Raw genomic sequence first — 13,400 nt, forward strand, 5'->3', positions numbered from 1 at the left:
GTAAAACATAGTAGATCCAGCTTCTGTCCTTAAGTGAGCCTGTCTCAAAGCGTCCCAAATTTCTCTGGCTGAGGTCTTATCACGCAATAGACAGAGCTCTTCCGGGGATACTATCAATGTAAGAGTTCCCCTTGCTTTGGAATCTTTAGCTTCCCATGCATCTGTAACTGGAACTGGGGGGGTGTCTGTAATCACCTCAAACAAACCCTCTTTCCGCAGAATTGCCTCTGCATACAGAACCCAGTCGTGGTAGTTTTTCTTGTTGAGCTTGGGAATCCCACAAGCATCCTGAAGGGCCATCATGACTCTGGCATTAGCCTTCAGCGTCATATATGCTGCTTTAAATCTTGCTGCGTCACTGCTGCAGCTGCTTTATTCCAAAAGCGCACTTAAAAGTTACTTTCGATTTTCCCAGCATAGTGACTTGTGCCTGGGAGCCTTTTGCCTGTTCCCGGCAAAACGGCTTTAAAAGTTCAAAGTCCAGCCATAAAGCAATTAACTAGAAGCTGGCAGGCTGCCCGGAGCAGTAGCACATACCTCATCAATCACTTATACGCGCAGAGCAGATTCCGATCTGATCTGTCCCTCTGCTTTCCGATCCTTTGCCGGCACTCCGATTCGACTTCTGGGCCCATAACCACATGTTGATTTAAAGCAGAGTCTCGTGCCCAGCGGAAGGATGAGGAGTACGTGCTGCATACTCTATATTGCTTTATTTATAGTTCAAAGCAGGTATATTACAGAAAGACATCTTGCCTCTGCCGGAGCAGAGAAAATGCAACCTCTCTCCTCAACAGCTCGGAGAGAATCACACAGTGAAAAACAGGAAACCAGTGTACGTCACATCCAGCCTCCCTTTCCCGTGAGAAACTCCAACAGTACAGACTGTGGAATGTAAACACCTGTCTCGTGACAAGCCCTTTCGCTGCACAGTGAAGGAAAGCAGAAACCAACACAGGTTAAGCCCTGCCATTTTACAGGAAAGCAATGAAGCATTATGTTTCTTTGGTACTTTTAATCGAAGGGATCCTGTAAGTGCTTTACAAGCATAAGTGCAGCAATCAAAGCTTGTGCAGCATGAGCTGGTCACAGTTTGATCAATGCACTATTGATTTCAAAGGCATCCTGCTGTAAAATCCCCTCTGCTATGAGGACCAGGCTTTCACTATAGTGTCTCCTTAATCACAAAATGAAATGTAGCTGAGGTAACTGCTGTTACGTGGCCAGGGGGCGGGGAAAGAGGAGCCTTGCTTGTGTTAACTCGTACCTGTGTTCCGATTTTTCATTCATCCTTTTATCCTCTTTTCCTGTGGGGGTGGGCATTTATTCTCATTTCTTTCCCAGTTCATTTCAAAGTGGTTGACAAACTTGCAATAAAAAGGAAATACCTATATAATAAAATACTATATATAGTTAAATATATATATGAGTTAAAATTACCTTACACTTGCTTAAGCACAGCTGTTGTAAGCCAGTCTAGCTAAGAAGGCCTTACAGGCAACATTATCAGCAGAGGACAGTCCTCTCTTTAGAGGGCTGTCCTGTCCCGTCCATTTTAAAGATGAACCATAAGAAGAAAGAGCAGAGGTGAAGTTTTTCACTTGTTCATAAACAATCTAGAGTTAGGGGTGAGTGAGGTGACCAAGTTTGTTGATGGTCCTACATTGTTCAGGGTCATTAAAACAACAAGAGATTGTGAAGAGTTCTAGAAGAACCTCTCCAAACCCAATGAATTGGTGGAAAAAATGGCAAATGCAATTCAGTGTAAAGTTATGCACGCCAGGGCAATAAGACTTAAATTCACATATATTCTTAAGGGGTTTGAACTGGTGGAGACTGACCCGGGATGAGACCTTGGGATTGTAGTTTGATGAAGATGTCACCCCAGTGTGCAGCAGCTGTGGGGAAAAAGGCAAATTCAGTGCTAGGAATCAGTAGAAAACGATTTTATGGAGTACAGTGGTAACTCTTGTTACGAACTTTATTCATTCCGGAGGTCCATTTTTAACCTGAAACTGTTCTTAACCTGAGATACCACTTTAGCTAATGGGGCCTCCCGCTGCCGCCGCGCCGCAATTTCTGTTCTCATCCTGAGGTAGAGTTCTTAACCCGAGGTACTACTTCCAAGTTAGTGGGGTCTGTAACCCGAAGTGTTTGTAACCCAAGGTATCACTGTATTAGCATTGAATTATACACATTTTCTTGGGCAATATAAAATGTTGAAATAATTACCTTGAAATAATTATCAGGAGAGTGTCTTAAGACTCTTGGCAATGTGCGTTAACATTCTGTCATCTTCTTTGTTTCCACAGCTTCCCATTGTTGAAAAAATAAGAATGATAGCACAGAAAATCTATGGAGCAGAGGATATAGAGCTGTCTCCTACAGCACAATCTCAGATAAATCGTTACACTCAGCAGGTAAAAACAATAAAGGTGTATGCTGTGGGATATATTGTAGGCGTCACTCCCCACTGTTTTATAAATTGCGTATATATTTTTGGATGATGAATGAGAACTATCCAGTTTGTAGTGAGGGCTTCTAATGTTATGGGTACAAGAGGTCCAGTTCATACAGTTCACTAGCATGACAAGCATGTGTGATGCAGCATGTGCATACACATTCATTGGGCCACAAAAAAGTATGCATGGGCCCAAGTTCTTTTTGTACACTCCATTAATTTTTACTAGTCATAGAATTTGGCTATATTCATTGAAGAATGTTATTTTGGCACAGGATCTTGGAAGGAGTGTTGTTCCTTTATTGCAGCGTACATACAAACTTGACAGTAATCTGTCTTTTCCATTTGTCATTTGTCAGGGATTTGGAAATCTCCCAATTTGTATGGCAAAAACTCACCTGTCCCTCTCTCACATGCCTGAGAAGAAAGGTGTCCCCACTGGCTTCATCCTGCCTATTAGTGATGTGAGAGCCAGTATTGGAGCTGGTTTCATTTATCCACTGGTGGGAACGGTGAGTAGGGTCCACTTCATTCTCAGTCTGTGCCTCAGCTGTTATGTGCTTTGAAGATCTTCCTGGGAGCTCTTGATATAAAGGAGTGTAGAAATTCATAAAATATAAATAGCAATACAACACCACCTATCAGAAAGTGCCTTAACCTGCAAGTTACACCAGTACATTGTAATCTCAACGTATATGGACTAGGATCTAAAGAAGTGTAAAATTTGTTTCACAAACCCAAATGGGCTTTTCGACTTCAAATAGCAGTTACCAGATGCTGCTTTTGAAACTGCGGGGAGAGCAATTTCTGATGATGATGATGATGATGATGATAATAATTTATACCCGACCCATCTGGCTGGATTTCCCCAGCCATTCTGGGTGGCTTCCAGCAAAATATTAAAATACAATAATTCATCAAAGCGTCCCTAAACAGGGCTGCCTTTAGATGTCTTCTAAAAGTCAGATAGTTGTTTATTTCTTTGACATCTGATGGGAGGGCGTTCCACAGGGCGTATAATAATAATTTATTTCCCGAGGATCAGTTGTAAAGGAAAGAATTCAGCTGGGCCAGCTCACAAGGCTTCCTTGTGGGGTCCTGCCCACTTCTTTTAGCTTGAGAAAACTGCTCATGTAAGCTTTTCATTGTTTACAAAACATTTAGCATATATGTTCCCCTTTTTAAGTTTCAGGCTGATCTTGTTGCTCTCATCGATTGATTGATTTTTTATACATTTTAATGATACTGTTCCTTGGCACTGATTATTTCTAATTGGAAGACCTCTTATGTAGCTGTGCTAGAAATGGCACCCAGGCACCAAGCAAAAACGTAAAAAGAGAGTGCTCTGGCGGTGTTATCTCATTATCCCAGAGTACAAGCCGGCTTCCTCACATTAGCAACACATTGGGGAGCGACTGAGAGTATCTGACTTATTGTTCTCCATTACCAGTGAAAGGGAGCAAGGAAGGAAGTGATTCCTGACTAGATGAGTTTTTGGAGTTCAGGAAATTCTGTCATGAGGAGACTCTGGCCTTGGGGGTGTGCTTTCGATGTACACGATCAGGAAACATTCCTTTCACCACAAGCACAGTAAATTGTTAACATTTCCGCAGAGGGAGGTAATCCATAATGTGACTTCAGCCCTTTTGTGCACTCCTGGGAAATGTGTTCATGTTTCGTGGAATGTTATGAGCAAGTTGAAATGGTGAATTACTACTAAGCCTCACTGAAGTCACAGGGATATGAGCTGGCCAAGTCTAGCCCCTTCCATGCCCACACAATGCACTTTTGGCTGTCAGACTAGGAGGAATTAATGATATTCTGGCATATTCCTGTAATGCATACATTTAAAGCAACCTATAATCTTGGAACTTCCTTTATTACTTTAGTACTTGCTTTACTTCTTCCCGCAGTGGGAATTCCGTGTGCAATGGGGAAGTCTTTTTATGAAAAAAATGTACCAGGCTTTATCAGAGGAAGTAGGCAGTAAAACCGGGGGGGGGGGGTTAATTAACACCGGCATGACTTTTATCTCTTCTCCCTTTGACCCTGATCACGGCACTACCATATACTCGCAGGTGGACTGTTGAGATCATGGCTTGGCTATAGAGAGAACAGGCAGGAAGCCTTGTTGAGTGTGTTTAGGAAACTGGTGAGGTCATTGGTGAGTTATGTTTGGGTGGAGAATCACTGGATTCTCTAGTGCATGCAAACAGAGTCATCTCCGCCCAAAAGTTATTGCAGCTTTGTATTTCCCCACATTTTCTGTTAATCTGCTTTTGTGATGGTGGTGTATTCCATACAGTACTTAAGTATGCAACTTTGGCTTACTCTTGTGACAACACTCAATAAAGACAATGCAGGGCTGTATTCTGTATAGGGGCAAGATAAACATTTCACTGTACCAGCTTTTGAAGTCACTCTTATCAAGCCAATTTTACATCTCTAGTTGGGAGAAACCCCAGGACAGATTTTGGGTGTGGAGAGGGAGGGGGAAAGTTCCATTGTGCAAGCCAGAGTGTTTGTGCTAACAGGACAGCTTTGTTGCGTACAACCCAAATATTTTATCAATAGGGAACCAATAAAATGCATTGCATTAAATCCTTAGTGCAATGAAATGTAGCTGCTTAAACTGTACACTGATGTTCCAGCACTTTAATGCTATTCTGGTTTTATAGTGAAGGTACACAAGGCCATAAACTGTGGGAGCTAAGTAAGTCTGGTCAATGCTTGGATATCTGCCTTTGGTTACCTAATGGAAGAAAGGCAAACTATCAATGTAATTAAATTTTTAGAAATAACTAAATATTAGGAGACTGTTCATTGTACCCTACTTAGTCATGTTTTACTGACACAAAAGGGTAAGGAATGGGTTTTTTAAAAAAATAGTATTTCAGCGATTATTTTCTGTTCAAATGTTATCTATTAATGTTTACTGATGCATCAGTTTAGAATAGATTGTTTATTAGCCAAAGTATTAACTATATTTGTTAAAACAGGAGAGTGAAAATGAGCATCTGCTGGTTAAAATGTTTCCTTGTAATAATCTAAGGAGTGGAAAAGATTGCCCCTTTTTGTTGCAAGTATACTTAAGCGTTTCTCTGTAAAAGATCTTTCTTTTCAAAGCATGCCACCAAACATCTATATAGTGCAGAATACCAGGAGGGCCCAGAGGTGACAAAGTCCCTTGCTTACCAGCCATGCAGTTTAAGTGCACGCTCCACTGCCTACACTTTAATGCAAAAGACTGGCTTGGTAGCACACTGTGGATTGAATTCAACATAGCGCTAAGGTGATTGTTCAGTCAGGCAAGCATAACCCAACTGTTCTTGGGGTTCTCCTGACCCTCCACAGCAGATTTGGGAAGTGGGGGAGGGAGGGGGGCAAGTCCTGCTGTGCTAGGAGGGACTGTTGCGCTGGCTTCTACTAGTGCAATGATTTAGTTGAATATAGCCCTATGTTTTCACTATCGCTTTCTCAGTGTGCAATCTGATCAGATATCTCAACTTGCTTCCATGCTGCTTGCCCCAAAGTTGGTAACTGAGAACACATTGCTATAATGCGTGTATGTGTCATTATTTTCCTCTTGAAAACTTGTCAGCTGAAAAACGTGCTCTGAATGACAAGATGTTCATTTGTGCACTTGAGAGAATTGTAAAAATTGAGGGGGAATTCTATAATTGGAGAAGTTGTATAGTTAGTTGTGTTTGGATGTGTGAAAACTTTCTCATAATAACCTTAAGCACAATGGTAAAGTAGGCTTTATTTCAGTATAATTGCATTATAAAGGTCATTTGCACTGAGTCCAATAGGAAAACAGTATTCTCATTTCCTGCTTTACATTCCAGACTACTTTCAGTTGATTCTGACAATTGGTTCTAATTATATAATGTGTTAGGGTAGCATACATGTTTATTATTTAATCGCCATGTGTACTGTACTATTCAGTGCAATATTTTTGCATATGCTGGGCTTTATTATACTGTATTGTTGTAGTAGATGGGAAAAAGTCCCACAGCTAGCTAGCAGCACTTTATAATATAATAACAATGCTTCCCACCCCCCACCCCGTAGCTGTTTTGGCAGCTGGTGGTAGTTTAATTTTGATAAGTTTGACATAAAGAATGGAATGTGTTCATTTTTGGAGGCCAGAAATATCAGAGGGAAAGTTTAAGGGGAAATGAGACAATGACACACTCCGACTTTGGGTACTGAAGTTTTGTTCATTCTCTCCTCCAGAACATTTTAAAATGCTTATTTACTGATATGCAGTGTACAATGTCTGTGGCAGCATGGGCTGCTCTGTTACTTGCAGTGCAAAAGCAACTTTGAACCAGAATTGCAGTGGAATTTGTTGACTATCCACAAGAATATGTCTAAATTAGAATGGGAGGAATCCATCATGAGGAAGTAACAATATAGGCGGGGGAAGCATACTTTTAACATACTTGCCCTTTTAGAAAACCTGGCACCTTCATTATATACCTTTAGGCACTGGGCAAAAACTTTTCCTTTATAACCAGGCCTTTGGCCTTGAACTATCTGTGGCCTTTTAGAAGTGGGTGGGATGATGCTTTTAATGTACCTTTCTTGGTTTTCATGTATCTATGTGGGATTGGGGAGGGTTGTTTGCTTGTAAGTTGCTTGGGTTGCCTTGAGCAAGAAAAAATGACTAACAAATGTGGTAATAATAATAATAATAATAATAATAATAATAATAATAATAATAATAATAGTAATAATAATCCATCCTAATAGTCCAGCCTCCACTGGTGTATATACTATTTTGCTATATACTATTTTGCCAGTTACCAATCCAGAGCTTCTCATACCCATGAGGTCTAGCTGCTTTATTCTACTGGTCATATCTTATTACTTGTTCTCCATTCTCTTACAGTCAGGAAAACTGTCAGCTCACATTCCTTATCTAATCCATTGCTAGAAAGTTTTGGCATGCCTTTGTACTGATGTGAAGGCTTTCCTTTCCCCAGGAGAGTCCCCCTTCTTGCTTTTTTCATTACTAGCCAGCCATCTTTGCTCTTATCCAGATCATTCAGAAAGGAATGCAAGGAGGGAGTATTACAAAGTGGAAAGGGGCTATTTTCAGAGTTTCATGGAACTATCTGAAAAATAAATGCCTGTAGGAAGAAAATAAAATGTTAACCCTGGTTTATCATTTCCCGCTTTAATATATAAAAGTGATTCTAATTCTGTTGTGCGGTAAGGTACTAGAACTTGTAGACCGTGGAGCTCCTGCTTCCATGTGGAGGTGCTGTCTGCTTGCAGGCCATTGTGCTAGTTGTCTGTCACTATGACTGGACCAGGGCACAAATATTTTGCATATACTTGCTTAATTGTTGAACACTTTTCTGTCTTAAGTACCCTAAGCACAACTGCTTTCAGTAGATTAGGGCTTCATCTTTTAGTTTTTTGACTGCTTCTTAAAGAGTGTCAGCAGTTGGGAAAAGTAACCCAGCAGAATGAAGGAAAAACTATTCTGCTGCGCCTCAAATTTTTTATGAATTCCAGATAAGTTTACAATTATTATGAGATCTCTTCACTTTGTCAGAGTTCACTGATCATCTGGAAACTCTGCTTTCTTACAGTTTGAAGGCAGCTTTTTAGAGGGAAGAAACTGATGACAGAAATAATGCAACACATAGTCTGATATATTTTCAAAGATGTTGAGGTGATCTCAGCACACATCTTGGGTAGCTGTTTGAATGAGAATTGGGAAGATCATTTGGTGGCTTTGAAAATCTGATTGAACTAATGCCATCTTTTGGCTCTGAAGCTTGTCCTATTCATCATTTGAACACAAGCGTGATCAAAGCAAAAGCTCTACTTCGAAACATTTTATATGTAACCATGATCTTCACTTTCATCACAACCAAACCAATTTAGTTCAGTAGCAGTTCTTTTGGGGGGGAAGTGGAGGGACCCATCTGTTTTAAATATTGATAACTAGATCAGGCATTGAGGGTCAGCATAGTCTATCATCTGCTTACTCCCATAGCTTGGCTCACCAAGTTTAATCTTATGACCATGTTATGAGATGCACAGATTACACAACCTCAAAACAATGGGGAGTTTCAGTTTGGTGAAAGGGTGAAACCATATGTTGGAAGTTGTCAGCACCACTAAGCTTACTCCTTTCCTTTGGATTCCAGACAGGGCATGGAAAGAAGGGATTTAAAGGACAGCAACTTCCTACATTTACCAAACCTACTGTTCACTATTGTTTATCCTGTTAGGCGCTCCAAATCTACCTATGGCAACAACACTGGTGGCAAATTTGCCACAAGGATAGTGACACGTCTAGATAGGCAGGTTTGAAGTCACTGCTGCTGTTGATCACTGATCAATCTGTTGTCTTGTGCATTCAGTCTCAACTCATCTCCAGCTGCTGCCTGACAGGTCAGGCTCTGCTTCATGTGCAGCGAATGTGTATTTTTGCCAGCTTGCTGCTGTTTCTACTCACTGCCACAATCCTTTTCTCCTTGCTGCAGCCAGACTTACATTTGACCATCCAGCAATGGTTTTTGTAAGACTTTTCACTTCGTTACCCAGAGGGAAAGCGTGAGCAAACAATACGCCACGGAGCAGCCACAGAAGGCTGGCAAAAATCACTGCTGGGTGGTTGAATGACAAGTCAATTGAGTCTGTTTGAAGGAAGGAGACTGGGGTAGTGGCAGCTGTTAATACTCTGCTTTGACTAGTCCACCCTCCCCCTCTAGGCAGTGAGAGGGACAGGGGTGTCACATTTTAAGGTTCGCAGAGTGTGTCTTGCTTGAGTGCCCTAGCTTTTCAGGGTTAATTATGAGAGTGTACTTGTTGTTTGTCATTTTCCATTGTAATCCCTTAATCTCCAACAAATGACCACTCTCTCTCTCTCTCTCTATATATATATATATGTCAGAATGAAAGTTCCAAAGGCTGACACAATCCAGATGACATCCCAATATGGGGTCCGTAAGAATTGCAATGAAGCTGTAGCTGTACTTTACAGTTTTTTCAATGGTGTTTTTTAAAACAAAAAACCAAAAAAAACCGCTTACAGTGATTTTGGGGGGAGTCTGAAGAGAAGATGTATTTTCAAATGCACTAGAAACGAGGGAGAATGGGTGAGTTGTGCTTATCTTTGCACTGGACATAGGAAGATGGGCTTCCAGGAGACTCACACTAAAGTACCGGTCATTGCATGCCATTAAATTCGGTGAGTTTCCGTTATTGATACCAATCTCTTATTCAGCTGAACACATTATTACAGGTATCTGACATAGTTTGTAAAATGTTTTGGGTATCAATCATTAAATCAGATCATTTTATCTATGCCGTGCCTACAGATGTTGGCGTAGAGGCAAACCAGATCACGTTTCCTTCCTTTTTTGAGAGCATAAAGCCAAGAAGGAAGGGAGAGTCTCTCTAAACACTGATGTGGGTGAGAGGTGATCAACTGAAAGGCTGGCTCTGACCTCAAAAGCAATTTCACCTGGCCCTTTATGATGCTAACATTTTAATTAATCAATGCTTGTACAGAAAAGGGAAAGAGCTTTAAGTTGGTGGTAGACCGCCTGCTTTGCACACAGGTGCCAGGGTCAGTCCACAGCATCTCCAGGTCAGGCAGGGAATATCCCGTCTGAAACCCTGAAGAGCTGCTGCCATCAGCGTAGACAATACTGAGTTGGGTGGATCCGTGGTTGGACTCCGTATAAGACAGCTTCCTTATATTTCAGTCATACTTTCTTTCCCTACCCTTCAGGGCCTATGCATCTAACCAAATGTTCCTCCACTGCCCACTTTGCAATCACCATGTGCCTGGGATCCATAAAGAATGTTTTCTGTTGAAGCATACATTAAACACCCACACAGCTTCCTCACCTTACTGAACAGTAAGTTGGAAACTTAGGTGGCAGGCTAACAGATCCAGGGTGAGAGACTGGGAGAAGAAGTAGGTCCCCAGCTGGGAGATGGGAGGGTCTAACTCTCTGCATGCAGATAAATGACAGGATAAATATGCTATAAATATGGTATATGCCTTATACATATTCCCTCCCCCCTTCTCTCCTTTCTGTTTTCTCGTTTTTTATCTTTTGGCTTTTTAATATTCTTGATCTGTAAACTAGTTTGTTTCTTACTTATTTTATGTCGAAAAATTTCAATAAAAATATTCATTAAAAAAAGAAACTTAATGGTGGGGCCATTGGAATTTGGAAGCATTTGTTTATCAGGAATATCTCCTTAGAGAAACGAAAGCAAGGAGCTGTGAGTGCATTAGAAATATTTTTTAAAACCCATGCTCTAAAGTTATCCAGAATGCAGGAATGCACCTCCTGAAAAGCAAAACAAAGCACAACAGATCAAAGGTGGATTTTAGTTGTGAAAGACTTGAGTCATGGGATACTTGAAGGAGATATAATTGAATGTTTATAACATTTATGTACTAGATCACATTCAGATTTGTCAGTTGATTTTCATTTCCGTGAAATGTCAGATGGTGTTTTTGTGCTCAGTTCTGGTCATGACACTTAAAAAAAAAAAAAGACTAAAGTGGCTTTGGAAGAGAGCAAGGAAAAGGAGGAGGCAATTGGAATGCAAGGCATGCATGAAGATTATGACAACAGGTATGTTTAGGCTAGAACGTTAAAAGTGAACAACAACCAGAAAACCTAAAATTCCGTATTAGAAGTACCTAAAGTATTAGAAGTACCTAAAGTTCCTTGGTTTGCTCTAAAACCTCTTAATGATGCATTTGTTTGTGTTTGGCCTTTGCAAGATGACTGTTGCAGAATGTTAATTCTCTACCGTAATATCATTTTCCTGGCTTGGTAGCCAAATGACCTCCTAACATATTTTAGACTTCCTGCTTTAGCTGTAATTCAGTTTATTTCTCTATCTTTAGCGAGTTACTCCTCATGATTTGCTCTTCCGTTTTTTACTGTAGTTAGCAAAGAAAAACAATCAATGTCTTGCATGCCACTGCTTAAAATGTAATCCTTCAGATATAAACAGAATAGAAAAGTAACTCCAGGTAATCTATCTCAGTAACTCAAGTAAGTAGCTAGCTTATGTTATACACTGTATAAAATTGATGCCACCACTACTGCTACTACTACTAATGATGATAATAATAATAAATAGGAGAACAAAAAACACATAATTAGAAAGGACATGTGTGTGTTTCTTTTTAAAAGTTCAATATATTATTAAATACAGTGTTATTAAAGGAGAAAGAAATGGACAGCTGTACAACTTACATTTTACTAGTCGGCCATTTTAGTCCCTAAATGTTGATTAATCATTTAAATCTGATAAATACCATAAATATGTTTTTTGAAATGCAGGTGCTGCTATAGTAGACTGCCTTGCCGTACACTTTCAGGTATCCAGAGACTGACCTGAGCAATTAATGATCAAGTTGCATTCTCACATTATACAAGCTCCCATTGATGCCTTACAGTATCCTCCCTCAAACATACCAATGCAGGATGTGATTTGGAGTGGTTCACAGTGTCAGGGGACCCCTAGTCTTGACTCTCAGATAAGAGTAGATATACCATTGATCTGGTACGTGACAGCAGAACCCAGATTCCATGTATGAAATCTAACTTTTACCATCAAAATTAGTTCTTCTTGATTTGATAGCATTCACTGATTGTCTAGTTTGACAATGTCACTAACTTACATTTGAATATCTAAATGTTCAGTTCACTAGTACCAGCTGATAGTGTTTTACAAGGTGGTTGCCACACCCTATAGTTTTTTGGTTCAGTAAGTCACCAGCGTATTCAGTGTTATGAAAGCAGTTTAGAAGGGACCACAGGGATTATCTATTCCAACCCCCTGCAATGCAGGAATCTTTCACCCAGTTTTTTCACCCACAACCCTGAAATTAAGTCTCATGCTCAACCAACTGAGCTATCCCTCAGGTCACAATGTCGCATTAGGATCCTTTTATTCCAACAGGCTTCATGTGTGTGAAGTATTCCAGTAGTCCCCATGGATAAACCCTATTCATTTCTCTCTCATATACATACTGATGTTGGCTGCCCACGCAGTGCAGCCACAAGCAACAATAAGTTGTTTTTACAGCTCAGTTTTCTGTTTTATAAAATCAATATACAGTGGTACCTTGGGTTACATACGCTTCAGGGTATGTATGCTTCAGGTTACAGACTCCACTAACCCAAAAGTAGTACCTAGGGTTAAGAACTTTGCTTCAGGATGAGAACAGAAATTGTGCTCCAGCAGCACGGCAGCAGCAGGAGGCCCCATTAGCTAAAGTGGTGCTTCAGGCCAAGAACAGTTTCAAGTTAAGAACGGACCTACAGAACCAGAGGTACCACTGTACCTCCTCTTCTCTCTTCTGTTAATCTGACATCATTATTTTAAAGTATAGTTTTGTTCAACCAAGGTTTGGCATTAGCCTGCCTATAGCCTGAGAAATAAACTTGCAGGAGGCAATTTCAACTTTTATTCTTCTCCATGTTAGCATAGCCCCTTTCAGAAGCTGGCGTAATGCTAATAGAGAGAAAGCCATGCCAGTGGATCCTTCCATGTGGCCCAGGTCTCCTGGCTCCCTTGGTGGTGTGAGGAGGTGCCCTGCTGTCGCTGTTCCTAAATCACAAATGTAATGTTGAGAAAGGACTTTAAGTGAGGTCAAAGCAGGAACGCGAGAGAGAATGTGCTTTGTATTTTTTCTACTATACTATTTTCCTCTGATTGAATAAGGTATTCCTTCCATGGGATGCTGCTGTCAAAAGACTAAGTTAGTTAATTTTTATTAGCTTCCATTTAATTGAATTTTGAGAGAGAGCTCTGATTACAAATGCAGTACAGGAAAAACAGAAGAGGAATGCATTACACAGCTATCCAAACAGATATATTAGTTCCAATCTTTCCCCTCCATTGTGCAGGAAATTATAGCTATCTGTTTGGC

The 13,400-nt window shown here is 40.5% G+C and overlaps 2 protein-coding genes across 2 annotated transcripts in view; one reads left to right on the plus strand and one right to left on the minus strand.

The window, feature by feature from the left end:
• MTHFD1L (methylenetetrahydrofolate dehydrogenase (NADP+ dependent) 1 like) overlaps positions 1 to 13,400 on the plus strand; it is a 112,861-nt gene that overhangs the window by 83,775 nt on the left and 15,686 nt on the right. The window contains exons 25-26 of the mRNA XM_083496415.1: positions 2,313 to 2,420; positions 2,821 to 2,973. Coding sequence (XP_083352541.1) covers positions 2,313 to 2,420; positions 2,821 to 2,973 — 261 coding nt within the window. The remainder of the gene's footprint in view (positions 1 to 2,312; positions 2,421 to 2,820; positions 2,974 to 13,400) is intronic.
• The window catches only part of LOC310703877 (uncharacterized protein), a 62,282-nt gene continuing 51,794 nt past the window's right edge, over positions 2,913 to 13,400 (minus strand). The window contains exons 6-7 of the mRNA XM_083496680.1: positions 7,419 to 7,599; positions 2,913 to 3,044 (exon numbers count right to left, since the gene is read on the minus strand). The gene's annotated coding sequence lies outside the window, so the exon portion shown is untranslated. The remainder of the gene's footprint in view (positions 3,045 to 7,418; positions 7,600 to 13,400) is intronic.

The sequence above is a fragment of the Podarcis liolepis genome (assembly GCF_965112155.1).
Source record: "Podarcis liolepis genome assembly, chromosome: 3".
NCBI classification, from domain to species: Eukaryota; Metazoa; Chordata; class Lepidosauria; order Squamata; family Lacertidae; genus Podarcis; species Podarcis liolepis.